Source organism: Squalius cephalus, assembly GCF_949319135.1.
Source record: "Squalius cephalus genome assembly, chromosome: 9".
NCBI classification, from domain to species: Eukaryota; Metazoa; Chordata; class Actinopteri; order Cypriniformes; family Leuciscidae; genus Squalius; species Squalius cephalus.
This window is the reverse complement of record NC_137130.1, coordinates 39,612,636-39,640,135: the sequence shown is the minus strand read 5'-3', so window position 1 is coordinate 39,640,135 and position 27,500 is coordinate 39,612,636. Positions and strand designations below refer to the sequence as shown.

The window sequence follows — 27,500 nt, the reverse complement described above, 5'->3', positions numbered from 1 at the left end:
CAGAGTGACGCAGCGGAAGCGTGCTGGGCCCATAACCCAGAGGTCCATGGATCGAAACCATCCTCTGCTAAGACTGCTTCACTTATGTACGTGCTCTGTTCCTACTTGGAGAAAAGTTGCCTTATCTGTGTGGTAAAACCCTCTGTAGTTTTCACATGTTCTAATAGCTGACAGAAGAACCCTTCAACTGTGCCTAAACGCATGTCCTTTTGAAAACAGTAGGTTATGGCAATTTTGTTATCAGGAGCAGAGTGGCGCAGCGGAAGCGTGCTGGGCCCATAACCCAGAGATCGATGGATCGTAACCATCCCCTGCTAAGACTGCTTCACTTATGTACGTGCTCTGTTCCTACTTGGAGAAAAGTTGCCTCAGCTGTGTGGTAAAACCCTCTGTAGTTTTCACATGTTCTAATAGATGACAGAAGAACCCTTCAAGTGTGCCTAAACGCATGTCCTTTTGAAAACAGTAGGGTATGGCAATTTTGTTATCAGGAGCAGAGTGGCGCAGCGGAAGCGTGCTGTGCCCATAACCCAGAGGTCGATGGATCGAAACCATCCTCTGCTAAGACTGCTTCACTTATAAACATGCTCTGTTCTTACTTGAAGAAAAGCTCACACGTGTGCCTAAACACAAGTCCTTTTGAAAACACCTGTGATTTGGAGCTCTTCTATGGCGAGCAGAGTGGCGCAGCGGAAGCGTGCTGGGCCCATAACCCAGAGGTCGATGGATCGAAACCATCCACTGTTAAGACTGCTTCACTTATGTACGTGGTCTGTTCCTACTTGGAGAAAAGTTGCCTTAGCTGTGTGGTAAAACCCTCTGTAGTTTTCACATGTTCTAATAGATGATAGAAGAACCCTTCAAGTGTGCCTAAACGCATGTCGTTTTGAAAACAGTAGGGTATGGCAATTTTGTTATCAGGAGCAGAGTGGCGCAGCGGAAGCGTGCTGGGCCCATAACCCAGAGGTCGATGGATCGAAACCATCCTCTGCCAAGGCTTCTTCACTTATATACATGTTTTATCCCAAATAAAGAGCAACTTCCACATCCCGCTCGTTTGTTCAGAAAATCTGTGTGTATGCCCTATTCAAACGCCTCATTGACTAAGCCACCTGAATGAGATGGAGAATTAGTAGGGCAAGCGAGTCATGCCCCAGTGGCCTGTCAAAGTAGTCGTTCATCCGGACTACTTTATGTGCTGGCCTTGTTTAAATGCCGATGCTGTTGTTGTCACAGAAGCCAAAGTAATGGGGGCACATGAGCACAGGTTTTTATCAGCCCCAGTGGCCTAATGGATAAGGCACTGGCCTCCTAAGCCAGGGATTGTGGGTTCGAGTCCCATCTGGGGTGGTTTACAGCAGAGTGGCGCAGCGGAAGCGTGCTGGGCCCATAACCCAGAGGTCGATGGATCGAAACCATCCTCTGCTAAGACTGCTTCACTTATAAACATGCTCTGTTCCTACTTGGAGAAAAGTTGCCTTATCTGTGTGGTAAAACCCTCTGTAGTTTTCACATGTTCTAATAGATGACAGAAGAACCCTTCAACTGTGCCTAAACGCATGTCCTTTTGAAAACAGTAGGTTATGGCAATTTTGTTATCAGGAGCAGAGTGGCGCAGCGGAAGCGTGCTGGGCCATAACCCAGTGGTCGATGGATTGAAACCATCCTCTGCTAAGACTGCTTCACTTATGTATGTGCTCTGTTCCTACTTGGAGAAAAGTTGCCTTAGCTGTGTGCTAAAACCCTCTGTAGTTTTCACATGTTCTAATAGATGACAGAAGAACCCTTCAAGTGTGCCTAAACGCATGTCCTTTTGAAAACAGTAGGTTATGGCAATTTTGTTATCAGGAGCAGAGTGGCGCAGCGGAAGCGTGCTGGGCCCATAACCCAGAGGTCGATGGATCGAAACCATCCTCTGCTAAGACTGCTTCACTTATAAACATGCTCTGTTCCTACTTGGAGAAAAGTTGCCTTAGCTGTGAGGTAAAACCCTCTGTAGTTTTCACATGTTCTAATAGATGACAGAAGAACCCTTCAAGTGTGCCTAAACGCATGTCCTTTTGAAAACAGTAGGTTATGGCAATTTTGTTATCAGGAGCAGAGTGGCGCAGCGGAAGCGTGCTGGGCCCATAACCCAGAGGTCGATGGATCGAAACCATCCTCTGCTAAGACTGCTTCACTTATAAACATGCTCTGTTCCTACTTGGAGAAAAGTTGCCTTAGCTGTGAGGTAAAACCCTCTGTAGTTTTCACATGTTCTAATAGATGACAGAAGAACCCTTCAAGTGTGCCTAAACGCATGTCCTTTTGAAAACAGTAGGGTATGGCAATTTTGTTATCAGGAGCAGAGTGGCGCAGCGGAAGCGTGCTGTGCCCATAACCCAGAGGTCGATGGATCGAAACCATCCTCTGCTAAGACTGCTTCACTTATAAACATGCTCTGTTCTTACTTGAAGAAAAGCTCACACATGTGCTCTTCATGTTTGCCTAAACACAAGTCCTTTTGAAAACACCTGTGAATTGGAACTCTTCTATGGCGAGCAGAGTGGTTCAGCGGAAGCGTGCTGGGCCCATAACCCAGAGGTCGATGGATCGAAACCATTCTCTGCTAAGACTGCTTCACTTATAAACATGCTCTGTTCTTACTTGAAGAAAAGCTCACACATGTGCTCTTCATGTGTGCCTAAACACAAGTCCTTTTGAAAACACCTGTGAATTGGAGCTCATCTATGGCGAGCAGAGTGGCGCAGCGGAAGCGTGCTGGGCCCATAATCCAGAGGTCGATGGATCTAAACCATCCTCTGCTAAGGCTTCTTCACTTATATACATGTTTTATCCCAAATAAAGAGAAACTTCCACATCCCGTTTGTTCGTTCAGAAAATCTGTGTGTATGACCTATTCAAACGCCTCATTGACTAAGCCACCTGAATGAGATGGAGAATTAGTAGGACAAGCGAGTCATGCCCCAGTGGCCTGTCAAAGTAGTCGTTCATCCGGATTACTTTATGTGCTGGCCTTGTTTAAATGCCGATGCTGTTGTTGTCACTGAAGCCAAAGTAATGGGGGCACATGAGCACAGGTTTTTATCAGCCCCAGTGGCCTAATGGATAAGGCACTGGCCTCCTAAGCCAGGGATTGTGGGTTCGAGTCCCATCTGGGGTGGTTTACAGCAGAGTGGCGCAGCGGAAGCGTGCTGGGCCCATAACCCAGAGGTCGATGGATCGAAACCATCCTCTGCTAAGACTGCTTCACTTATAAACATGCTCTGTTCCTACTTGGAGAAAAGTTGCCTTATCTGTGTGGTAAAACCCTCTGTAGTTTTCACATGTTCTAATAGATGACAGAAGAACCCTTCAACTGTGCCTAAACGCATGTCCTTTTGAAAACAGTAGGTTATGGCAATTTTGTTATCAGGAGCAGAGTGGCGCAGCGGAAGCGTGCTGGGCCATAACCCAGTGGTCGATGGATTGAAACCATCCTCTGCTAAGACTGCTTCACTTATGTATGTGCTCTGTTCCTACTTGGAGAAAAGTTGCCTTAGCTGTGTGCTAAAACCCTCTGTAGTTTTCACATGTTCTAATAGATGACAGAAGAACCCTTCAAGTGTGCCTAAACGCATGTCCTTTTGAAAACAGTAGGTTATGGCAATTTTGTTATCAGGAGCAGAGTGGCGCAGCGGAAGCGTGCTGGGCCCATAACCCAGAGGTCGATGGATCGAAACCATCCTCTGCTAAGACTGCTTCACTTATAAACAAGCTCTGTTCCTACTTGGAGAAAAGTTGCCTTAGCTGTGAGGTAAAACCCTCTGTAGTTTTCACATGTTCTAATAGATGACAGAAGAACCCTTCAAGTGTGCCTAAACGCATGTCCTTTTGAAAACAGTAGGTTATGGCAATTTTGTTATCAGGAGCAGAGTGGCGCAGCGGAAGCGTGCTGGGCCCATAACCCAGAGGTCGATGGATCGAAACCATCCTCTGCTAAGACTGCTTCACTTATAAACATGCTCTGTTCCTACTTGGAGAAAAGTTGCCTTAGCTGTGAGGTAAAACCCTCTGTAGTTTTCACATGTTCTAATAGATGACAGAAGAACCCTTCAAGTGTGCCTAAACGCATGTCCTTTTGAAAACAGTAGGGTATGGCAATTTTGTTATCAGGAGCAGAGTGGCGCAGCGGAAGCGTGCTGGGCCCATAACCCAGAGGTCGATGGATCGAAACCATCCTCTGCTAAGACTGCTTCACTTATAAACATGCTCTGTTCTTACTTGAAGAAAAGCTCACACATGTGCTCTTCATGTGTGCCTAAACACAAGTCCTTTTGAAAACACCTGTGAATTGGAGCTCATCTATGGCGAGCAGAGTGGCGCAGCGGAAGCGTGCTGGGCCCATAATCCAGAGGTCGATGGATCTAAACCATCCTCTGCTAAGGCTTCTTCACTTATATACATGTTTTATCCCAAATAAAGAGAAACTTCCACATCCCGTTTGTTCGTTCAGAAAATCTGTGTGTATGACCTATTCAAACGCCTCATTGACTAAGCCACCTGAATGAGATGGAGAATTAGTAGGACAAGCGAGTCATGCCCCAGTGGCCTGTCAAAGTAGTCGTTCATCCGGATTACTTTATGTGCTGGCCTTGTTTAAATGCCGATGCTGTTGTTGTCACTGAAGCCAAAGTAATGGGGGCACATGAGCACAGGTTTTTATCAGCCCCAGTGGCCTAATGGATAAGGCACTGGCCTCCTAAGCCAGGGATTGTGGGTTCGAGTCCCATCTGGGGTGGTTTACAGCAGAGTGGCGCAGCGGAAGCGTGCTATGAGGAGACTTCTTGAACTGTGGGTTGGCACTGCTGTCTTTGCAAGCATCCTTAATCTCTGATAAACTTTTGGCGTTAGCACATCATATTCCATCTGAATTTGCAAGGAAACCTCAGGCACTCAATGAGAGACTGAGGTGGAAAGCAACAGAACTGCGCCAATTTTTGCTGTTCACTGGTCCTATAGTTTTGAAAGGTGTCTTGCTGCCTCAAGTGTATGATAACTTCATGCTTCTTTCTGTTACTATCTATATTTTGGTTAGCCCGCAGTATTGTTTACAATTGAACCACTTGGCTCATCATTTTCTTGTCTCATTTGTGGAGCATTATGGCTTGCTATATGGTAAAGACCAAGTAGTGTACAACATTCATGGGTTAGTGCATCTTGCTGGTGATATGAAGGTACATGGCCATTTAGATGGTATCTCTGGCTTCCCTTATGAGAACTTATTGGGTGAACTTAAGATAAAGATAAGGAAAGCTCACAATCCTCTACCACAGGTTATACGCAGGTTATCTGAACATGAACAGAGGGGCTGTGATTTTGATTCACCCATTGAGCAGGAACCCTTTTTAAAATCTCCACATCATGATGGGCCAGTACTACCAGAGGGCCTTTTGGAAAATGTCAGTCAGTTCAAGCAGTTGACAGCCGATGGTGTCATTCTAAAAACATCAAGTAAAGATGACTGCATTGTCATTGACGGGAACGTTGTTTCTGTGCAAAACATAGTTAGTCATGAAGACAAAGTGTATGCCATGTACCAGGAGTATAGAGTCAAAGAAGCACTTTACAGTTACCCACTCGACTCAAGGGAACTTGGAATATACATCGTCTCTCATTTGTCTCCTGTGATGCACTGTGTAGAGATGGTTAAGCCTGTGCAAAAGTGTGTGCTGTTGCCCTTGGGAGACAAGTTTGCAGTGTTCCCTCTTCCTCACACAAATTAATCTGAAGCACTTGTCTAGTCTTTGTACAAAGTTTATTATAGTTGATCGCTGTAGCATCCTTTTATTTATGATATCTTTAGAGTTTTACTGGCTAATCAATTTACTTTTTTTATCAGGAGATGTTTCTCATTGTTATTTTTGAATCTACTAATGAAGTGGAAGTAGTCCCTGACATTTGGGTGAAAAATAACACCTGTTTGTGGCCACCGTACAAACGTGAAGAAACCGTAAAAGCAGTGAAATCACAGGAACCACCTGGAGCACGTTGGATTCCCTACAAAGTACGCATCATATTAAGCAAAGGTAGAAAGAAGACAATATTTTACTTACACTTTCTGTATATGAAGAGTTCAGATGCAAAAGCCTCTAAATGCCATCTGAAATTTTTTTCTAGAATGATCATTTTTATCAAGCTCGTATATTTAAGTTCAGTAATTTCACTTAAATGACAATGAAAATGACCTATTAATTGTAATTTAAGTGAAATTACTGAACTTAAATATACGAGCTTGATAAAAATGATCATTCTAGAAGAAAATTTCAGATGGCATTTAGAGGCTTTTGCATCTGAACTCTTCATATAGAATTTAGAGGGCTTTTGTTTTCAAATTTTTATTTTTAAAGTTACATATGAAGAAGCAAGACCCAAACTGCCAGAGGCTGAACGATTCACAGATTTGACAGATTCAGAAGACTCTCCACTCAAACGTAGACGGAGAAGAATGTAAGTTAAAAAGAGGGAGGAATGGAGCCAGAATGGAATGGAATGAGCAAAACTCATTTTACAGCCTTCCATAATTTTTTGTTTCTTATTTAACCTTAAATGCAGGAAGAAGAATGTAGTCCTTGAAGAGGAAGACAGTGAAAGTGAGAGGCAGCAAGCATCCACACTACCCAGCCCTCCCGAAATGGCTTCTGCAAAGAAGCGGCCTTATTCACTCTCCCTGCTTTCACAGTGTAAGAACGCTAATGTCAATTTTAGTGTCATATTTTCATTGTTGGCATGGTTTGAATTTTAACACAGCTTCTCCTACAGCGTCTCCTACAGCCGTCAACGTAGGAAGCTCAGGCAATGAAAGGACTGCTGTCAGCGAATGTGAGTCTGACATTTTTCATGACTAGACTGGATTAAACAAATGTAAATCAATTGATCTAACAAAATGACATACCTTCTAATTCACCGTCCTGCAAATAAAATACAATCAACCCTTTACACTGAATGTCATTCAAATGCAATTGTGAAAATACCTGAAAGCCCAGAGATGTGCCCAAAAATTACAATTGAATGATCAAGATAAATTAATCATAAGATGATGACACCCTGAGCCCCCGCCAAACACGTAGACTGCTATTCTATGGGACACACTGCAATCAGGCCAATACATTTTTAGAGATATTGTCTTTGTGCAAATCAAGTTTTGTAAGAACAGACAGAAACTCAGGCACTGCACTGCACTGCTCAGTAAAATTGAAACCACTTCCAAACATGTGCTTCCTCAGTGTCATATCCACAAATTCCTGTTATTTTTCTCTGTAGTGTGCTCCGAAAGAAGGTGCAACATAACACCTACCCCACTGTCAAGAATGAGAGAGGATGTTGATTGTGAGTAGACATACAGAATTGATTGTATCTTTCTCTTACATTCCTTACTTCTGGCAGCTTACTCCTCTTTCTGTTACTATAGCTCTCAGTGGAGGAAACACCACACCATCCCAGGCCAGAACTGACCATTCCGGCATATGTGAGTAAATGTTGCATTCAGTTGAAGTTGACAATATGAACATTCAAAAGCTATTTGCATCAAAAACACTAAATTGAAAATGAAAATGTATGTGAAGAGCCTTCTACAGCTTTACCTGGAACCTACCTGAAAGTTATGTTTTCAGGTAAAACCCTGCAGAGTAAATTTTGTTTACCATTCACATGTGAAAGACTGAATTAAGGGATTAACTGTTTGTGTATAAACTAGTTACTTCTTCAGATATATACTTTATTACAGTAGATGTGACTTGAAGAAATTAACAACTCAATTTGAGATTTTGTTTGGCCCCTTTCACTTATAGCCAGAAATGTTTAGGATACACTCAAAAAAAAAAATTGTGTCTAAAAATAAGATTTATGTATTTGAATTGCATAACAAATTCCCATGCATTTGGTTTACATAGTTTTAACATAAACCAATCAATATTCCTGAATGTGATTCATATTTTTAAGTCATACATAAATGAAACAGATAAGATTTATGTAATTGTATTAATAAACTGAATGTGATTTATATTTGTCAGTCGTATGTAAATGAAACAGGTAAGATTTATGTAATAGTACACAGAAAAACGCCCATGTTAAATTAACACTGCTCAGTGTTCATATGTGTGCACACTACAGAGTTAAAGCGGTGTTGAAGTTAATGAGATAATTAAGTGATGATTGAGCATTAATTATGAACACCTGCTGTTAACAAGCAGAATCACTGAAGGAAAGAGAAACACAAGAACTACAACTGACTTCAGCCACAGCCTTAGATGAAATCAACTGAAGAGAAAAGAAGACATTAAATCTGTGAAGATCTCAGCAGAGGAGGATTAAACAACTCCACAAACAGAATTACCAGCTTCACTTATTACTAACCAGACTGACTTTATTTCATTTCCGTTTGAATGAAATCAATAGTTGTATTTTAAAGTCACCATGATGGTGGTTAGCGTTTGCTTTAGTTGGGCTCTTGACCATTGACTCTTTAATATAACATTTTCTCTGGCTGCTGTAATTATGTGTTTATAAAACACGTTTGTTGCAGCGAAAAAGCCAAGAGAAAAAGAGATCAGGTGATGTTGGCTGTTTATTGATGATGATGATGACAAAGTCATCATCATCATGTAATGGCCTCATTCGCTGATCTTGTTCAGTGTCTAATGCTTTTTAATATTGTTTTATTCATAACAGAAGCCATTTGATTTTACAGCATGAAATCTAACCGTGTTGTTTATCAAACAATATACTTTTTTTTTTTTTTTTTTTATAGTTAGTGCACAAAAACCTTTCATCTATGGCATTACTTAGACTCACACAGACATCAAGAAACAGCATATGAATCTCAACAATGGTGACAAAAGATACAAAAAATCCTGATGCATAATTTATTAATGCCGCAATGCATGCTGGGAGATATGGGTGAGTTTTGATTGGTGGTACCCAGCATGCACTGCAGTATGAAGCATTTCATTGATTGTCACCATTGTTGAGAGTCATACACTGATTCTTGATGTCTAAGTAATAATGTAGAAGAGAAAGTTTAATGCACTAAATGTTTTTAAAATTCTTTATAGTATTTGATTAACTGTTGGATCTAATGCTGTCAGGTCACACAGCTACTATAATAAATAAAACAAAATCACATAACCCCAATAATCAAAGCATTAGACACTGAAAAAGATAAGTGATTCAGACCACAATATGATGATTACACCTTCATCAATAAACAGCCAACATCAACTGATCTCATTTTCTCTTGGCTTTTTCGCTGCAACAAATGTGTTTTATAAACACATAATTACAGCAGCCAGAGAAAATGTTATATTAAAGAGTCAATGGTCAAGAGCCCAACTAAAGCAAACGCTAACCACCATCATGGTGACTTTAAAATACAACTATTGATTTCATTCAAACGGAAATGAAATAAAGTCAGTCTGTTAGTAATAAGTGAAGCTGGTAATTCTGTTTGTGGAGTTGTTTAATCCTCCTCTGCTGAGATCTTCACAGATTTAATGTCTTCTTTTCTCTTCAGTTGATTTCATCTAAGGCTGTGGCTGAAGTCAGTTGTAGTTCTTGTGTTTCTCTTTCCTTCAGTGATTCTGCTTGTTAACAGCAGGTGTTCATAATTAATGCTCAATCATCACTTAATTATCTCATTAACTTCAACACCGCTTTAACTCTGTAGTGTGCACACATATGAACACTGAGCAGTGTTAATTTAACATGGGCGTTTTTCTGTGTACTATTACATAAATCTTACCTGTTTCATTTACATACGACTGACAAATATAAATCACATTCAGTTTATTAATACAATTACATAAATCTTATCTGTTTCATTTAGATATGACTTAAAAATATGAATCACATTCAGATTATTGATTGGTTTATGTTAAAACTATGTAATCCAAATGCATGGAAATTTGTTATGCAATTCAAATACATAAATCTTATTTTTAGACAAAAATGTTTTTTTTTGTGTAGAAATGAAGAAATCATCTCAGAAATGCCTAATCATCTTTACAAAATCTATCTCCAAATATTTGCAAAATAATAATAATACGTATTCTTATATTTCCCCTGTAAAAGGCATACCTGAAGTAGTTTTGGTGTCATATGACAATCAAACAATGTCAGAGAACAATATATCACAAATAAAAGACCTGAAAAAACTGGGTTCTACTTGTCAATTCAGACTAATAAATTAAATCAAAGTTTCTCCTGAACAGCATGTATGCTGTCTTGAATAGCTGGTGGCGTTTGAACGCATGGTTCAAAATGAAGTAGACTTGCATGGATAAATCTCCAAGACAAATTTGTTCTTAAAACTAAAATGTGCATTTATTCATGTTTTCATTGTAGTTATCTACAGACAGAAACGAGCCTTCGCCTTTTGAAAGTGTTGTACATTTTGAAATGTGAACTTTGATGTGTTGGTCTCTTGTTTGCAGTGATTAATAGAAGAACCACAGCTACACCAACTCGTGCCCAAAATGCAGACTTCAGTGAATGTGAGAGAAACTACCCTTGCATGGCCATCCTAAATTTCGTGAGCGCAGTGTTTGCTATTAGACAGTCTTTAAAGCATCCAATGAAAATGTACAGAGCTTTGCAGAGTTGGACTAATGCAATTACAATGCCATGTTTTTTTTAGAAATAACTTTCCATTAAAGGAAAGTAAAAAATATCTTTGTGTATGCTGTCAATTATAATTCTTAAAAAGAAAGAAAATTGGAATCAGCAGGTCAGACCTTTAAAAAATTATAAGCCAGGAAAAATGCAATCGATGAATCTTCTATTAAAAGACTTAGGAGTTGTATTTTTCCACATCATTATTCCACAAGTGAAATGAAATTGGCAGGCTAGAAACATAAAGTTATAGTTTTTTTAATGCATATACTTCAACTAAATAGACTGATCTTCTGATCACTGTTTTAGCTGTGATACGAACCATCCTGACCAATCAAGAAGTCATCAAAGATCAGATGGGCATTTTGGTGAAGCTAGTTCATCAGTTAAAGGGGACTGCAGAAGAGAGCCCATCTCTACCACCGGAAACACTTCCGGTTGCAACCCTTCAAGAGCTTCTGGTTTTGGAGGGACAGCTGCTTGATCAAGAATTCAAGAAAACTCTGGTAATGTATATTGGTACAATACCATTATAAGAGATTATGTATAAGGTAATTCAATCCAATACGATTATCTCTCTCACAAAGAACCATAAATGACAGCAGACATGTTTTTTTAACTATCCTTCATTGGAAAAATCTCTTTACTAGAATCCCCATTAGCACTGGCTTCTCTGACTGTGGTTCCATTCAACTGTACATTATAAAACACGGACTATTAAATAAACTCTAAATGAAAATTAACTGCAGATTAACAGTGCTCAGTGTTTCCCACAGAATTACAGTATTACTGTGGTGAGGGGTTATTTGTACAATTAGAAAAACAAAATAGGCAACAAAGTGGCTCAATCTAAAATGACTATGATACGATATCAAGAATCAATGGGTTTTTTTATGCACTGAAATGTGGTCAGATGTTTGGCTTGGATGCTTCCACTCCAGGTGGAACATATTTTGTCTCTGACAGAGTTTGATTCTACTTGAACGTCTATCTCCTCTGTCATCTAAGTCAAATTAGCTACATGTGACACTTAATGCTTGCTGTCTTTTCCCCTTGTTTAACAGACGATTACCTTGGCACAAAGAGGAGGTACAGCCGTTAAGGACACTGTTTGGAGAAAGATGGGATACCTCTTGACCAATGAACTTGCCAGACAGATGAATTGGAAAGGAGCCAATGGCAAGGCAGCCTTCAAGAACCTTATTCTAAGAGGGATAATCAATGGTGAGTCGCAGTGGTGTAGGTGTTGTTGCCACAGCTTTCACTGACATTTGTGCATTTGTTGGAATTTGCTGCTTACCTCACCCACAAACATGCATACACCTACACCTCTGGCCCTGTTTCAGAAAGCAAGTTCTTAACTCTGAGCCTGTATTGTTATACTCTAGATTTCAGAACGTGACTGGTGTGTAAGGGAAAGTGGGGAACAGTTTGTCAGAAGTGACGTAATTCAGCTGCATCACTTTACAGCAGGGGTATTCAATTAGAATACAAAGGTCCATTTAGAGAAAATTTCCCAAAAGATCCGGAACATCAAAACGACTAACTTGCGTTATCATTCAGTACCCTAACGTATAGTTGTATCAACATATGTTTTTAGTCAACAACTGACAATATTTCAACAATATTCAGTTTTCACATCAAACTGGAGGGATAACAATAAAAAACTACTCTAATAATAAAGCTTTCTCAGACTGTTGTTGGATATAGGTTAGCCTGGCCATAAAATGTGTACAAAAACATAAATATTGCTCAACATTTAGCATGACTTTATTATATAAATTGGCCTTCTAACTCCCCACACCCAATCCAGTGTCCCTGTGTCATATGTACATTTGCACTCACTAAATAAATACTTTACTCTTACTTTACTTTATTTTTGCTCAATCCTGTAATTTAGTTTGCCTGAGACCAGCACCAGAGTAATCCTAAAAGTCAAGAGTATTATTTTTCAGAGCCCTATTGCAAGTCTGTGTTTTTTTCAGCTCACACATTCTCACCTTATCAACCCTAACCACTTTGCATGCCTGTCCTGAACGTTGACTGGTAAATGCATATGACATATCTGAGCTTGACAGTGGCATCATATGTATTGTATGTATGTTATATTGACTTTCATTGTCACATTGCTTTAAAATTACGTACTAGAATCACTGACTATATATACAATATTACTAATGTCTTGTTTCTACTGATGTCAAAAGTTATAAATTCTTGTCTTACTGATAATATTTTACTATAACTTACACAACCAACTATCTAATTTTAGAGGCTGTACGAAGAAACCGACTTACAGCAACATCAACAGATCAAGAAACTGAACTGTGGATTAAAAGGTGGCTCCATCTTGCTGGAGACAGAGATGGAGGACGCCGTGCCAGGCAGCGAACTGATAACTGATGTAACTGAGACAGTCTACTTGTTAGGAACAATGCTATAGTTCAGCATACTTTCAGCTACATACTTTAATTGTTGTGACAAATTTAAAGTTTCATTTGTTTTGTTAACTTTGTTCAATGTGGCTTAGTTTTATTCTGTTTTCAGCCATTATAATGGGTGTTTTTTGCATGGAGCAACCATCAAAAAATATATTTTTAACGCTAGGCAGAGGTGCTGTCATTTCGTGAGTAAGTTGATTGTGACAGAGGACATTAGACACTATTTTTTCCCAAACTATTTTTTCCCAAAACTTACAAGGGGGAATGCAAACGTTGTTCCACAGGAACAGGCATTTTTTGTTTATTGGCCCATTCAGAAAATCTAACATTTTCTATTTAGCTCACTGTTCTTTAATTTTAATAAATGGAAATGAATAACAAAAGCAGTCATTGTTTGTTACTATAACTGCTCTATTACAAGGTGGATTGAGGATCAGGAAGAGATTTGAACGTTGTGAGATGGTAATGCAAAATAGTTTTTGGTCCTTACCTGATTGTGGACCTGTGGTAACTTGTCCTGGTCTATACATAATTGATGTCCATTTTCTAGGTTCTGAGCAGACACCCAGCATGATTCCCCTGGCACATGGCTGGTACATGGCTGGTACATAACTGACATACGGCTCATGTAAGTTAAGGGTGTGATTAATTCCTCTGGCCCATACCTGGCCCGCAGCATAGGTGACGGGATGGTATGGCCCTGATCTGGCACACATCTGGCCCTTTAGATGCCTGACATCTGGCACATTTAAGGGGAAGTCTGGCACACATCTGGCCCATTATATGTCTGACATCTGGCACATTTAAGGGGAAGCTGTGATTAAGTCTTTTGGCCCATACCTGGCCCACATCTGGCCAGCAACATAGGTGAGAGTATGGTATGGCTCTGATCTGGCACACATCTGGCCCATTAGATGCCTGACATCTGGCACATTTAAGGGGAAGCTGTGATTAAGTCTTTTGGCCCATACCTGGCCCGCATCTGGCCGGCAACATAGGTGAGAATATGGTATGGCTCTGATCTGGCACACATCTGGCACATTGAAGGTGAAGTGATTAATTCCTTTGGCCCATGTAAGGTGAACATTATGGTACATTTATTTGGCCCAGATTTGGTCCACATCACACCTGATATCTGGCCCATATAGGGTGAACCTGTGGCTGAGTTAAGGCAGCCACACTCACCCTGAGTCAACGCCGTCAGTCAAGGCCAAATGTGGGCCATTAGAAAGATGCAAATATGGGCCAAATTTGGGCCGAATATTTATTGCTATCTGGGTTAGCTTGGCAAAAAATAACGGTCAGAGTGAATGCGTGAGTTTATAAAATTATAAATGGCCTATTTTCCCCTTTCATTGTGACGCAAAAATTATTTGGGGCATGTAGTAAAAATAGACAAGTATTTACTTGTTGGCCTCCATACATTTCTTAATATTGCAGTAGTAATGCACATAATTGGCTAGTAATAGTAATCCTTCTGGAGCCAGAAGAAGTGTGAGCTAAGTCAAAATGAACATTGAACAAGGTAATACTTTCTAAACTTACTAAACTTGTTACTGACGCCATGCAATTTAGTATTTAATGTAATTTAGTTTTCTATGTAGCCAATAGAAAGAAGGCTGAGGCCCGTAAAACAGGTGGGGGTCCACCTCCACCTTCCCTCACCCCAGCTGAGGAGCTGGCACTGTCCCTTAATAAAGGGTGACCTGTGGTCGATGGGGTTCCAGGGGCAGTTCGTCAGACTCCGCTACCAAGACAAGTGGCTTTATAAAATGTAGGTGAACCATATTAATACTAATGATTTAATGATGGTTTCACTGTTTTTGTCAGTGTTTTAATAAAGAAAATCATCAACACTGTCACCATTTTAAAAAGGCATTTTGAATGCATTTTACAGTCATTGATTCACTTGTGCAGTATGCATGCTGCTTTGACAGCATATGCTGTATACTGTAATCTTATTACTAGTACTCTTAGATGTTCCTAATGTCCTTCATTATTAGTTGTATTTGTTTAAGAATATACATTGAGTATTGAATATGCATGATTATCATGTTGCTGATGGCCACATTGTATTATTGGATCCTCCTGCAACACCACACTCTGTCACAGTTGTAAGTGATTATTGTCTTTAGGTTTCTGTTTGCTAGACCAAGCATCCTTCCTTATTTTCACTGTAGGATGACGATGAAGAGACCACTTCTGCTGTGACAGAAACAGAAAATGTGGGGAGGCCCATAGAGGTATGATGCATAGAATGAATTCCCCCTTTTTTACATAAGAGAATAAATAAATTGTCATTGTCATTTTACAGAATATGGCAGGAGATTTTAATACAGATGAGGGTCCATCTACCTCCACACAGAATCTTAGCAGTGTAAGAAATGTTCTGCAGTTCTCCTTCCTCATTTAAATATTTGGTCTGTGTTTGTATTACAGACTTTATCAGTCATGTTTAATTATTCTGGCTGTTTCTCAATTCCAAGAACGCAGAGAACGGACTTGTGTTCTCGTGGAGACCGGTCTTGCCAAGCTTCCTTGGAAGAACGAACTCGGAACCGGCCGCAATGACTTCTGGGACACCAGGCGAGTACTAGCTCAAGTCTGCATTCGATGCATCCTCGGTATCAAGAACACATCCGGGTTCTTTCATGCATCCTCTGTACTTGCGTTCTTGAGAATTGGGTCTGAACTTCGACGGTTATGATGACGTAAAACGAGAACACAAGGACGCAAGATCGCTGAAGAACGCATATTGAGAAACACCCTCTGTCTTTCTAGTTGCCTGCCAAAGAGCTGTATAAGGTCCACCTTCAAAAGCAAATCAGAAAAAGTGACATGGAGATGGACCTTATACAGCTTCAAATGGAGGAGAAAAGACTTGAAATTGAATTGCTGGAGCACCAGCTTAAGGTGGGAAAAAGTATGTGAACATTAATCTGTCATTTGTTGTTGAATGAAATCTAAAGCAATAAATACAAATGTCTTTTGTTACAGGAAATAAAGAAACAATGAACAACACTTGACTGTTAACTGGTTTTAATTAAAGTGATTTTGGCAAATCATGTCTCGTACCACCCTGCCATCTCTTTGGTCTACTGGGTTCACTGGGCGTTCCTCTTGGCCATCTTCATCAAGAGAAGGGGGGGCCCTCTCACCTCTCAGTGTGGCAATGTTGTGAAGAACAACACAAGCAGCTGTGATGTCACATGCCCTTTCTGGGTTGACCCTGAGCCCACGCAGGCACTGAAACCTTGCCTTCAGGATGCCTATGGTCATTTCCACCTTGACCCATGTTCTGCTGTGGGCCAGGTTGAATTGTGCCGGTGGTCCAGGCTCAGGTTCAGGGTAGGGTGTCATCATATAGGGCAGACAAGGGTACCCTCTGTCCCCCAGCAAGTAACCACTGAAGTGTCTATAAAGGTAGTTAAAGTGTATAATTGCATAAAAAAACATAAAAAAAAAAAAAAAAAACCTTGTGTAAGGCAAAACATACCCTGTTGAAATTTGTGGCACAATGATTACTCTAAACATTCTGGCATCATGTACAGACCCTGGCCATTTGGCTTCAACATTAGTGATGAGGTGGGTTGCATCACATATTACCTAGTTAGTGGGGACCAGTAATGAGGGTGATTTAATGGTTTAAACACCCAAACATTTAGCACCCAAAAAAATCTATTGTCACCTGCACATTGATGCTATGGATTGAGTTCCTATTAACAGTCTCCTTCATTGACTGAAGGAGCTTTATTGGGAATGTGGGTTCCATCAATGCACCCAATCACATTTGGGAACCCTGAAATTGAAAGTTATATAATTAGAAACATTTAAAATGATTGTGACTGTATACAGTATGGATAGATTAAGTAGTGCTATGTAACTAAAATGGTCTATCATAGAATATCATAGAACGGACAAACCCGCCACTCTGTGGAATTCCTCTTTAATGACCCTCAGTGGTTTATGGCCAGGGAACTGCACAAAAGTACGAACAGCCCTACACACAGTTGCCTTTCCCACATGCTCTGCATCGCCTATTGTATACAAAAAACTCCCCGTCGCAAAAAAGCGAAGGGCAATGCACAAAATGTGCTCCGTGTTAAGCGCTAATGTGTCACGTTTGCCATGTATGGTTTCAAAATCTTCGTTAAATAAATTAACGATTCTTTTGAAAAACGGTAACGCTCCCACAAACATTCATTAGGATACGAAAACACATCGATACGTGGTCGTATCACCCTATCACGGCGGAAAAGATTTCGTATTATCTGTGCTTCCACATCCACTGGATCGTCTTTAAAAGGGCACGCCATGCTCCGTCACCTCTCTGAAACAAACTAACCCTGGAACATAATCTGCTCCGGAGCAGGTGAAGTTCAGAGAGTGAGTTGCTATGACTACTAACATACCCTGAAAGTTACCTCCGTTTTTGGAACCGAAAGTTGAGGTTATCCGCTTACTTACTCTTAAACATACCCGGGTATGTCACATAACCTGCTTTCTGAAATACCCCCCAGGTGCAAAAGAATGAGAGGTGCAGAGAAAAACAAAAAAAAATTTTGATTCCAAGCAAACTCATTCTGGCTGACAGCTGAATTTTTTTGATTTATGAATGAAATATGAATATGCTATTCGTGAAGATCAGAACAGCCTGTGAATGGATTTTTCACACAAACACTCAATGGCCACCTTAGTATACCTTGCTAGTATCGGGTCGGACCCATTTTGCCTTCAGAACTGCCTGAAGTCTTTGTGGCAGATTCAACTAGGTGCTGGAATCATTCCTCAGAGATTTTGGTCCATATTGAAATAAAATATTATAGGCTGCGCACATCCATGATGCAAATCTCCTGTTTCACATCATCTCAAAGCTGCTCTATAGGACTGAGATCTGGTGATTGTGGAGGTCGTTTGAGTTCAGTGAACTCACTGTCATGTTCAAGAAACCAGTCTGAGATGATTCGAGCTTTGTGACGGTGCATTATCCTGCTGGAAGTATCCATTAGAAGATGGACGGTCGATTACAAGGCAGGACGCAACCATGCTTTCATGCTGTTTACGCCACATTCTGACTCTACCATCTGAATGTCTCAGCAGAAATCAACACTCATCAGACCAGGCAACGCTTTTCCAATCTTCTATTGCCCAGTTCTGGTGAGCATGTGTGAATTACAGCCTCCGTCTCCTGTTCTCATCTGACAGGAGTGTCCCCGGTGTGTGTCTTCTGCTGCTGAAGCCCGTCTGCTTCAAGGCTGGACGTGCTGTGTGTTCAGAGACGCTCTTCTGCACCTCGGTTGTAACGAGTGATTATTTGAGTTTCTCTTGCATTTCTATCAGCTGAACCAGTCTGGCCATTCTCCTCTGACATCAACAAGACATTTTCACCCACAGAACCGACGCTCACTGGATAGTTTCTCTTTTTCAGACCATTCTCTGTAAACCCTGGAGTTGTTTACAGTATATCAGCAGTTTCTGAAACACTCAGACCAGCCCGTCTGGCACCATCAACCATGCCACGTTCAAAGTCACTTAAATCAGCTTTCTTCCCCATTCTGATGCTCAGTTTGAACTTCAGCAGATCATCTTGATCATGCCGACATGATAAACACATTGAGTTGCTGCCCTGTGATTGGCTGATTACACGTTTCCATTAAAGAGCAGTTGAACAGGTACACCTAATAAAGTGTCTGTTGAGTGTGTATTTGTCTGTGTGAAGAACATACACATCAACAACAGGATTTCACATGTTCTCTTAAGCCAGGTTCACACGGTATGATTTATAACAGTCCTTTATGACGGTTGCTGTTTGTATGAACATGATCATCATTGCCGTAAGCCACGTCACACTGTAAGATCTCAGTTGTCAGTGTCTGACTGTACGACAGTCCAGACACGATCAAAACTCCGGACGAGTCTTCTTGCATCAATCCATGACGGCAAACTGCATTACAAGCGGAATTAAAATGGTGGCTAGCATACAAAAACAATCTGTAGCATAAATGTGATGATCATAAATCTGCTGTCGGTGAACATGATCAGGATCAAACACTGTTCTGGAATCAGAGGAATCTTTTAGGATTCCCAACATTTCTCTCAGACAGCCAAAATCATACAGTGTGAACCTGGCTTTAATTTGTACACTAATTAAAACACTAAACAAACAAATTTGGTCACTAATAGTATTTTGTCAAATATACATGTCAACTGTACAAACAGGCCTCAAACTGATGTGTAGGAATGTCGTCCAGCCCTCCACGCGTCACTAGGACAGGGAGATGTCATTGTCGGTGTCATTGCTGATGGTGTCCGGGAGGCTTGTGTCCGTCGCCAGTTTTCCCATGAGTGTGTGTTTAGCGGCTGGTGTGGGCTTATTGAGTTTCATGGGTATGAATGTGTTTGAAGCACAGTGTTCTCTCAGATATTCCCCTCCGTTCTCCTCGTAATCCTGACGGCTGATCCAGCCCTGATCTTCAGCAGGGCTCCTGAGGGCCCATTCCCGAGCCCCGAACCAAGCGTCCAGAGCCGGCCGACTCGCCAGAGACACCTGTCACACAGGAGACACACACACTCACATCATGCTTTAATGCAGAGACACCTGTCACACAGGAGACACACACTCACATCATGCTTTAATGCAGAGACACCTGTCACACAAATACATAAAAGTAAATTATGTTATGTAAAATATTTCAAAGTTGATCAATTTCCAATGTATAAAACTAGTGTGACTTTTTTGTTGTTGTTAAATATTAGCTATTAATTATTAAACAATTAAAGTGGTAATTCTGGGGGAAAGTGTGTCAGATGCTTTTACATTAGTCACACCGAAAGTATTTATGGAACTTTTGAAAAAACATTTTATTGCATTGAAACATTATGAATATTAAACCTCAAGGCTGGTTAATGGACAGCTTTAAGAATTGAGAATAAAGGTTATTTTACACCAAACGCAATGCATAAAGAAAAAGCACAGGCGATGGCCCGCTCTTGATGGATGTGGATGTGAGTGGAGAGTTGCATCAAGAACAGACTGAAAGACGTAGAGGCAGATGCCTTAATATGTAATGTTTTTAGATTGTAAAATGATTTAAAATGATTTTATGAAGTGTTAGTTCTAGTTTTCTGTGTTATTTGTCTGTACCTATGTGTTTGTATTATTTTTTATATGCTGCTGCCTGTCTTGGCCAGGTCCCCCTTGCAAAAGAGGTTCTTAATCTCAATGGGATTCTCCTGGTTAAATAAAGGTTTAAATAAAAAATAAAAAAAGAACAGAGAGAACCCATTAATCGATGGCATTGTCCTCAGTGGATCCGGACAGACGTGTCCCACCGCTGACACACTCTGAGCTCTTCTGCTACTCATGACAGAGCTCACGCTTCAGCTCAGACTTCAGGAGGACCCCAGCATTAGAACGAGGGAGTGGAATATTCATTTTATGACGTCCTGGGTCTAAAACCACAGGCACAATGTAATGCAGACCGCAGATAAACTATATCAAATTGTTTAAATTGTGTAAAAATTATTACAAAATGTTCATAATTTTTATGTTTATGCAGCAACACGCTAATTACAGATGTGGAACATTTTTATTAATCAGAATATAAATTAATCAAGTATAATCAATGTGAATATATTATATTCATTTTATGTCTTGACCAGGGTCGGGTTGCACCAGCCGTTCGTAAGTTCTTTCTTAAATTGGACTAGAGGCTTAGTGACTACTAGCTAGTTTATAACTAACTCTGTACTTTATTCCGTTGCACCATTTGTTCGTAAGCCAGAACGCAGCTAGAAGGTCGTAAGCTCTCCGTAAAGTGATGCGTAGTCACATAATATGACGTTTAGCCTCGATGATCCAATAGCAGCCTTCAAATACGTGAGCAGATGTTGTGTTGAAACGCTGTGAATTTCAGTTTATCCTTCATTCCAACCTCTACCTCACTTAACTAACAGTAAAAATACGTTTCCATTAAATACGACACTTAATCTTGAATAACAAGTGTTTTTATATGTAACTAACATTCAGAAACTGTATTTGAAACGAATTAATGAGGAAAAATTTAAAAGTAATGATACAAAAAACATTTATTGATTATGACTGATTGTATTTGACATGCACATCACGGGCCGATGGACAGATGCACACGGCGGCGGCGCTGTAGGACGGGTGCGCGATGATGAGGCGCTAACAAAGCAATCTATCCAAATAATAAATTCTCTCTCTTAAAATGTAAGCGAGTGTAAATGTCAGCATTATCATATGTCTGAAGAATTGAAGTCTGTCAGGTAAAAGAAGAGCTTATTGATGCAGTTCAGTCAGCCTGCTATTTTAGTCCAACCGCTACTCCTGATCGGAGGCTGCCGTAAATATTTAGTTTATGCATAGAGTTATGCTTCAACTAAGTTTAATGGTGCAATGCAAAAATATTTAGTAGTAGGGGTGTAAGAAAAAATCGATACACTTGAGTATCGCGATATTTTATTTTGCAATACTGTATCGATTTTCAAAAACGCAATATCGATTTTTTTTTTTTTTTTTACGTCCAAAAATATTCATGGTAAGACCGTAAGACAGTGGTTCGCGCTTATGTTGTTTAAATCCCTACCACTAGATAGCTATGCTGAGACGCACCACTAGTGTCCTCGCCAGGCTCGCCTATAACGGTGCGTGTCCACTGGACATTTTAGGATTGACAGCGGACCGGAGAAAGCGTTGAGAGCGACCGAGAGCGTCAAAAAGTTAGACGGTTCCTTTATACAAATATCAAGCGAAAAACGCAGTCGCCAGCCAATTGCTGTGAGGTTCGGGATGTGACGTCTGTCTTGAGAGTTTAAACATATGCAAATTGTGCCGGAGTTTATGCTGGATTTAGTGCGTAAATCATTTTGTTTACAAATTAGACGTTGTGCAGTTGTTATATATATGTTAAATATTTCATTTTGGATGTGTTTATTGTGATTATATTGGCTGGTTTTATAAAAGTTTATACAATTGAAAGGATATCTTTGCTTGGTACATTTGGAAACAAAGCTTGTCTATTTCTAAATGTAATCGCGTGCATCATTCACACCAAACGCGAAAAGAGCATCTGGCGCGAGTGTAGGGCTGCACGATTAATCGAAAAAAAATCACGATCTCGATTCAGACATAAATGCGATCTCATTTCTTAATGATGGCGATTCACTTCCGGGTATTTCCATGCATTCAGATCACGCTGCATTCACGCGTTATTGGTCACACTCACACAATAACAAAATAGGGTTGTGATGGCTGACCGACGATTCGTCTACACTAGTGGTTGGGAACGGAACCTATGGCTCGCGAGCCATACCTGGCTCTTTGGCAAAAATCATGTGGCTCGCACGCTCTCTCACCACCAACAAACTAAAAAAATAAATTAAGACACATCAACAAAGATCGGCTCTCTGCAGAAAAAGCAGCCAATTACAATTCCCTTGTTGTACAGCCTATCGAAGTTAATGAAAAGTGTATGATAATAATAATAATAATATTCAAGTTGTAGGCCTACCGGCAAAAGTGTGTGTTCAGTGCTGTTCGCGAGTGTCACGAGTCACCACAGCAATCAAATAACCGCTTGCGTTTCTGTGGTAAATTGTAACCTACAGCTCCTGCACTGGATTCAAGCAGAGCAGCTTGGTTAGGGTAACGGCGAAAACCATTTTAGAACAGCAGCGAAAATGTAAAAGTAGGCTATATAAACTTTAATATATCCTTATTGAAACGGGTGCTTTGCTGTGCTTTTACTTTCACTTTTGCCGCAGAGACTCTTTTATGTCCTATAAATGTGTCGTATTTTGATAATCCGCGCAGATTTCAGTTGATGATCCTGTTTAAAGTTATTAAAAACAAAACGTGAATGAATGAGAAAGAAAAGAGCAGGATGTGCTTTATATTGAAATGAAATATTAAAAGCGCGATAAGTCGCGAAAGAGAACTGAAGGATGCTGTGCGCGCGCTCCGAGCGCAACACGGACAAGCAGTCTCCGGTTGCGCGCCTAAACGGTCAAATAAACAGAAATATTTCAAAATGCCAAGTCGAGTATTCCCGTAAACACAGTAGATGTAAGTACTATGTACATTCTGTGCCAAATGGAGCAAAATTCACAGGTTCTATTTATTTATTTTTATTTATTATGTGTTAATGTTCTCTTATGTTCAACAACATAAAGCTTAAATTATTCACTTTAAGGGAAAAATAAAGAAAAGAGACAATTTTTTGTTACTCCTGCAATTTATTATACTGAATGTCCTGTTTTTGTTGTTGTTGTTTTTTTGTACTTAAGTGCAATACATTTTGGTTGAAAAAATGAGAATCGTGCAAGAGAATCGTGATCTCAATTCCCATGGAGAAAAATCGTGATTCACATTTTAGCAAGAATCGTGCAGCCCTACGCGAGTGATTTCAATGTTAAGTCAATGCAAAGACGCGTTTACGCGCGTCTGGAGGTCCTGCGGCACGAGGCGTTTAGCGCGGCACGGTTCGCCTCATTCGCGCGTCCAGCTCTTTTAAAATCTTTTATCACATAAAACTTGATTTCAATATATGACACATTCATTTTGTTCACTTTCATCCACTTTCATTCATTTTTGTCCAGTTCACGTTGTTGTTTTGTATTGTGACGGGCTATGTATTTTCTTTTATTATGGCCTACTTGAGCATATAAAAATTTGCTCACTAAGAACCTGTGAACCACAATCCCAAATTGGCAGTTTGATTTTCTGTGTACTGAATTGTTTACCTAAAGTAAACTTCTTTTTCTTTTATGCACATCATGTCTTTTTTAAACATTTTTAATATATTTTACTTAAAAAAATCCCAATATATCGCCTTATGCACAGTATCGAAATATATTGCAATATATTGAATCGTGACCCATGTATCGTGATACGTATCGTATCGCCAGATTCTTGCCAATACACAGCCCTATTTAGTAGTGCATGAGTCTTATCTTAGTGCCCATTTATGTCCTCACAGCGGGTGCAGCCGGGCCCAGGCCTTTACGTAGTCTGACTATAGTTGCTCTGCTCTTTGTATCTCTGATAATAAAGTCTATTCTGTGGCATCAAAACCCAAGACTTCGAGAGTGATTTTCCACACAGCCACGACACAGGCTGTGTCTGTAGTTTAAAGGGTTCATGAACACATCTTCACTATTTACACAGTGATGTTTGGTCTTCTAAGCCATTTTCAGTGTATTAGTTCCACCAAATGCTCCGATATGTGAATCTGCATCCACTGTTTCTATTCAGTCTTTCTTCATGATAAACGCTGTCCCAAAATATCCAAATTTGGTGGGAAAGGGCCTTAATGTGCCACAAAATATTCCATAATGACTTAATTTACCTCATATTCCCATGACCCTATGTTATAAACACTTTTTGGGATCGCGTGTGGAATGATTGAAGCAGTTGAGACGGTGATATTCAGACCTTGAAGTGTGACTGGAAGGGTCTGATGGCGAGCAGGTCTCTCTCCACTCGTTCTTTCAGTCCAGGATACTGCAGGTTTCCTCCAGTCAAAAACACATTCTTCACCAGCGCCTCCTGCTGTTCCGGAGAGTACCTACACACACACACACACACACACACACACACACACACCTTTTTAATGATTCCCCAAACAACGATGAACTTGAATTACGCAGCTCACAACTGACTACATCACTGAACTTTACATTTTTCAGACATGTTCGGCTTAAACTGAACTGGCAACCTTTACTGTGAAATATTTAGGTTTCGAGAGACTTGCATTGTTTAGTGACCCACTGTTCATGACAATGTGTAAGTAAAGACACATTCACAACCAAGATTTATTATTCTAATTCATGAATATGTAAATATGTGCTGCAGTCTTTCCTCTCAATTTACAAAATAAACACTCAACAACAATAACAGCGGTGAGAAAACAGCCGTTCAGAAAGCATCTGATCACAGTGATGTGGATATGTGTGCGTGTGTTCATGTCTTCACTCGCGTCTGACCTCGACGGACTAACCAGGATAAACGAACCGGAGAAGATGTCCCCTATTACATAATGTCCAAAGCCCAGTGGTAGTTCGAAGGCGTTTACCAGCCGGAGCCAACTTTTCCGGAAACAAACTCCAAACAAACATTGTTTGGCCGGATTCTGCATGAAATGACGACACATTCTTCAGCTTCACTTGAAGTATATTGAGGCCTTAATGCTGACGAGTGCATATAGCGTGTGAATAATAGATGTGTTTTAATCAGTTTAGCTGAGACACATTTATCAGCCCAAGTCAAAATACACTGATATATAATCTCAGGGGTTTGTTAGTTACACTTTATTTGAAACTGTCATTAGGTGCATTTCCATTACAGATTTGCGCAAAACTTTTGAGATTTTTTTCTAAATGTCGACAAAAAACTATTGCGAAATGACAGCGTTTCCATTAACCGATGTTATGCGACTAAAACTTCATTTTTTCCTCTCGCGATCAGTAAAATCATTCCAAAAACCATGTCAACGGACGTTGGTAGGATTATGTACTATATCCCAGCCACCGCACTGGCCATTATTATTAATGGAAGGAGATGTGTGTGTGTTTTCAAGCATTAATGGTAAGGAACGACCCTTATTATACTTGAGTGCCACATATGAGGTGTTTCTGGGTGTTTCTCCCTCAGATCTGCTTCGAGGTCTTGATTGTGGCATTTATTTGAGGTTTAGAATCCAGTATTCCTGTAATTCTTTTGTCTTATATGAATTTAATAAAGAACCCGTATTCTCGGTCCAAACACACCTCGTCATCTACGTCAGGTGACTGTAAATGCGCAAAAACTGTTTCCATTGCAGTTTTGCGAAATATTTCTTTTTCGAATTGCCTGAAAAACCTCCTCAGCCCAGCAGAAAAACCTTTTTGCGATAAATGGGAGTTTTCGCGAAATTGACGTGTTTCCATTGGCCGTATTTTCAATTCGCAATTTCAAGTTGCGCAATTTGAAGGGTAATGGAAACGCGGCTAGTGTTACAGTGTAATTTTACATTTAAGTACTGAGTAATGTTAATTAACAACATGTGCTTACTGGTTAGAATCAGTTACATGTAAATATGTAGAATTTACTGTTATTTACAACAGAAAGCACATGTAACGTGTGTAACAGACACTGTAAAGTAAAGTGTTGGCTGTTTAGGTGATCACTCACTGTTCCAGGACGAACTGCAGCGTCTCCATCAGGCCCATCTGCTCCTCTCCGATCAGTGACGGCTGGAACAGGATCTCCGGCACGCGCAGCCGCTCCGTGCCCACGAACAGCTGATGATACTCCGCCATGTTGAACATCGGCTTGAAGAACAGAATCAGGAGAGTAAAATCAAGACCAGAGGATACAAGAACACGAGTGCAATGAACAAATCTCGCTGTGATCATGAACAGTGACAGAAGACTGTAAAAGACGGCGGTTACACTTTATTTGAAGGTGTCACACTACAAAAAATGCTTTTCTTACTTAGTATTTTTGTCTTGTTTCCAGTCCAAATATCAAACATTTCTTAAATCAAGATGCAATCAAGAATCAAGATTTATATCTTAGTATTTTTTATCAAGAAAAATAATGTTGTTTCTGTTTTTCTTACCCCATTGGCAGATAATTTAGCTTTTTTTTTAAGCATCAACTCACTTAATTTGGATTAATTTCCCCAGAAAACAAGACATAATATCTTATGTCATTTTACTCATTTAGTAAATGCATCTTGATTTAAGAATGTTGATATTTGGACTGGAAACAAGACAAAAATACTAAGTAAGAAAAACATTTTTTCCAGTGCATTGTTACAGTGTAATTATATATTTAAGTACCAAGTAATATTAATTAACTACATGTACTTACTATAGGGTTAGGGTAGGATTAGGGTTTGGTTGAGGGTTAGTTGCATGTAATTATGCTTCATTTACTGTTATTACTACGGTAAGTACATGTAACACATGTATAACAAGGACACTGTAAAATAAAGTGTTGCCGAGACATGCATTGGCTTTACTCTGAGATCACCTGGTTGGCACTGGTGGTTTTGCTGGGCTCCTCATTCTCCTCGTTTAGATCCGTCTCCGTCTCGTTCCCTTCATCCGCGGGCGGCTCCACCTCTGCCGTCTGATTCAGTGACAGAAGACCAGGTTCATCTTTACAGGGGTCATGGCATACCTTTTTAATTCCTTACACATTTTCTTTGACGCTAGTGTATAATGTTACATTTTTTTGCAGAAAAAAAAAAGCATATTTTGCAAAACATGATTATTTTCCACCCTCATTCTGCGAGAAACACTGTTTTTAGTGCTAGATTAAAAAATAAATTGATTCCTCATGTCACGACTGCTTTAACCCCCTGAGGTCGGCTATCGCGCTGGCGCGATAGGCTCGTTTTTTTCCTT

General features: G+C 40.1%; 2 protein-coding genes across 2 annotated transcripts in view; one reads left to right on the top strand and one right to left on the bottom strand.

Moving 5' to 3' along the window:
* Positions 1-5,955: 5,955 nt before the first annotated feature.
* On the top strand, positions 5,956-11,037 carry LOC307163966 (uncharacterized protein; the record flags this gene model as incomplete). Its single annotated transcript, XM_079880313.1, has 9 exons — positions 5,956-6,068; positions 6,390-6,489; positions 6,595-6,722; positions 6,802-6,861; positions 7,303-7,368; positions 7,451-7,507; positions 10,470-10,529; positions 10,957-10,988; positions 11,026-11,037. Coding segments are annotated over exons 2-9 (417 nt in total). The 5' UTR covers positions 5,956-6,068; positions 6,390-6,487.
* Positions 11,038-16,114: 5,077 nt separating this feature from the next.
* Positions 16,115-27,500, bottom strand: part of actr5 (actin related protein 5) — a 27,661-nt gene continuing 16,275 nt past the window's right edge. Inside the window, exons 6-9 of the mRNA XM_079882179.1 lie at positions 27,124-27,222; positions 26,278-26,417; positions 24,541-24,673; positions 16,115-19,632 (exon numbers count right to left, since the gene is read on the bottom strand). Coding sequence (XP_079738305.1) covers positions 19,351-19,632; positions 24,541-24,673; positions 26,278-26,417; positions 27,124-27,222 — 654 coding nt within the window. The 3' untranslated portion in view covers positions 16,115-19,350. The remainder of the gene's footprint in view (positions 19,633-24,540; positions 24,674-26,277; positions 26,418-27,123; positions 27,223-27,500) is intronic.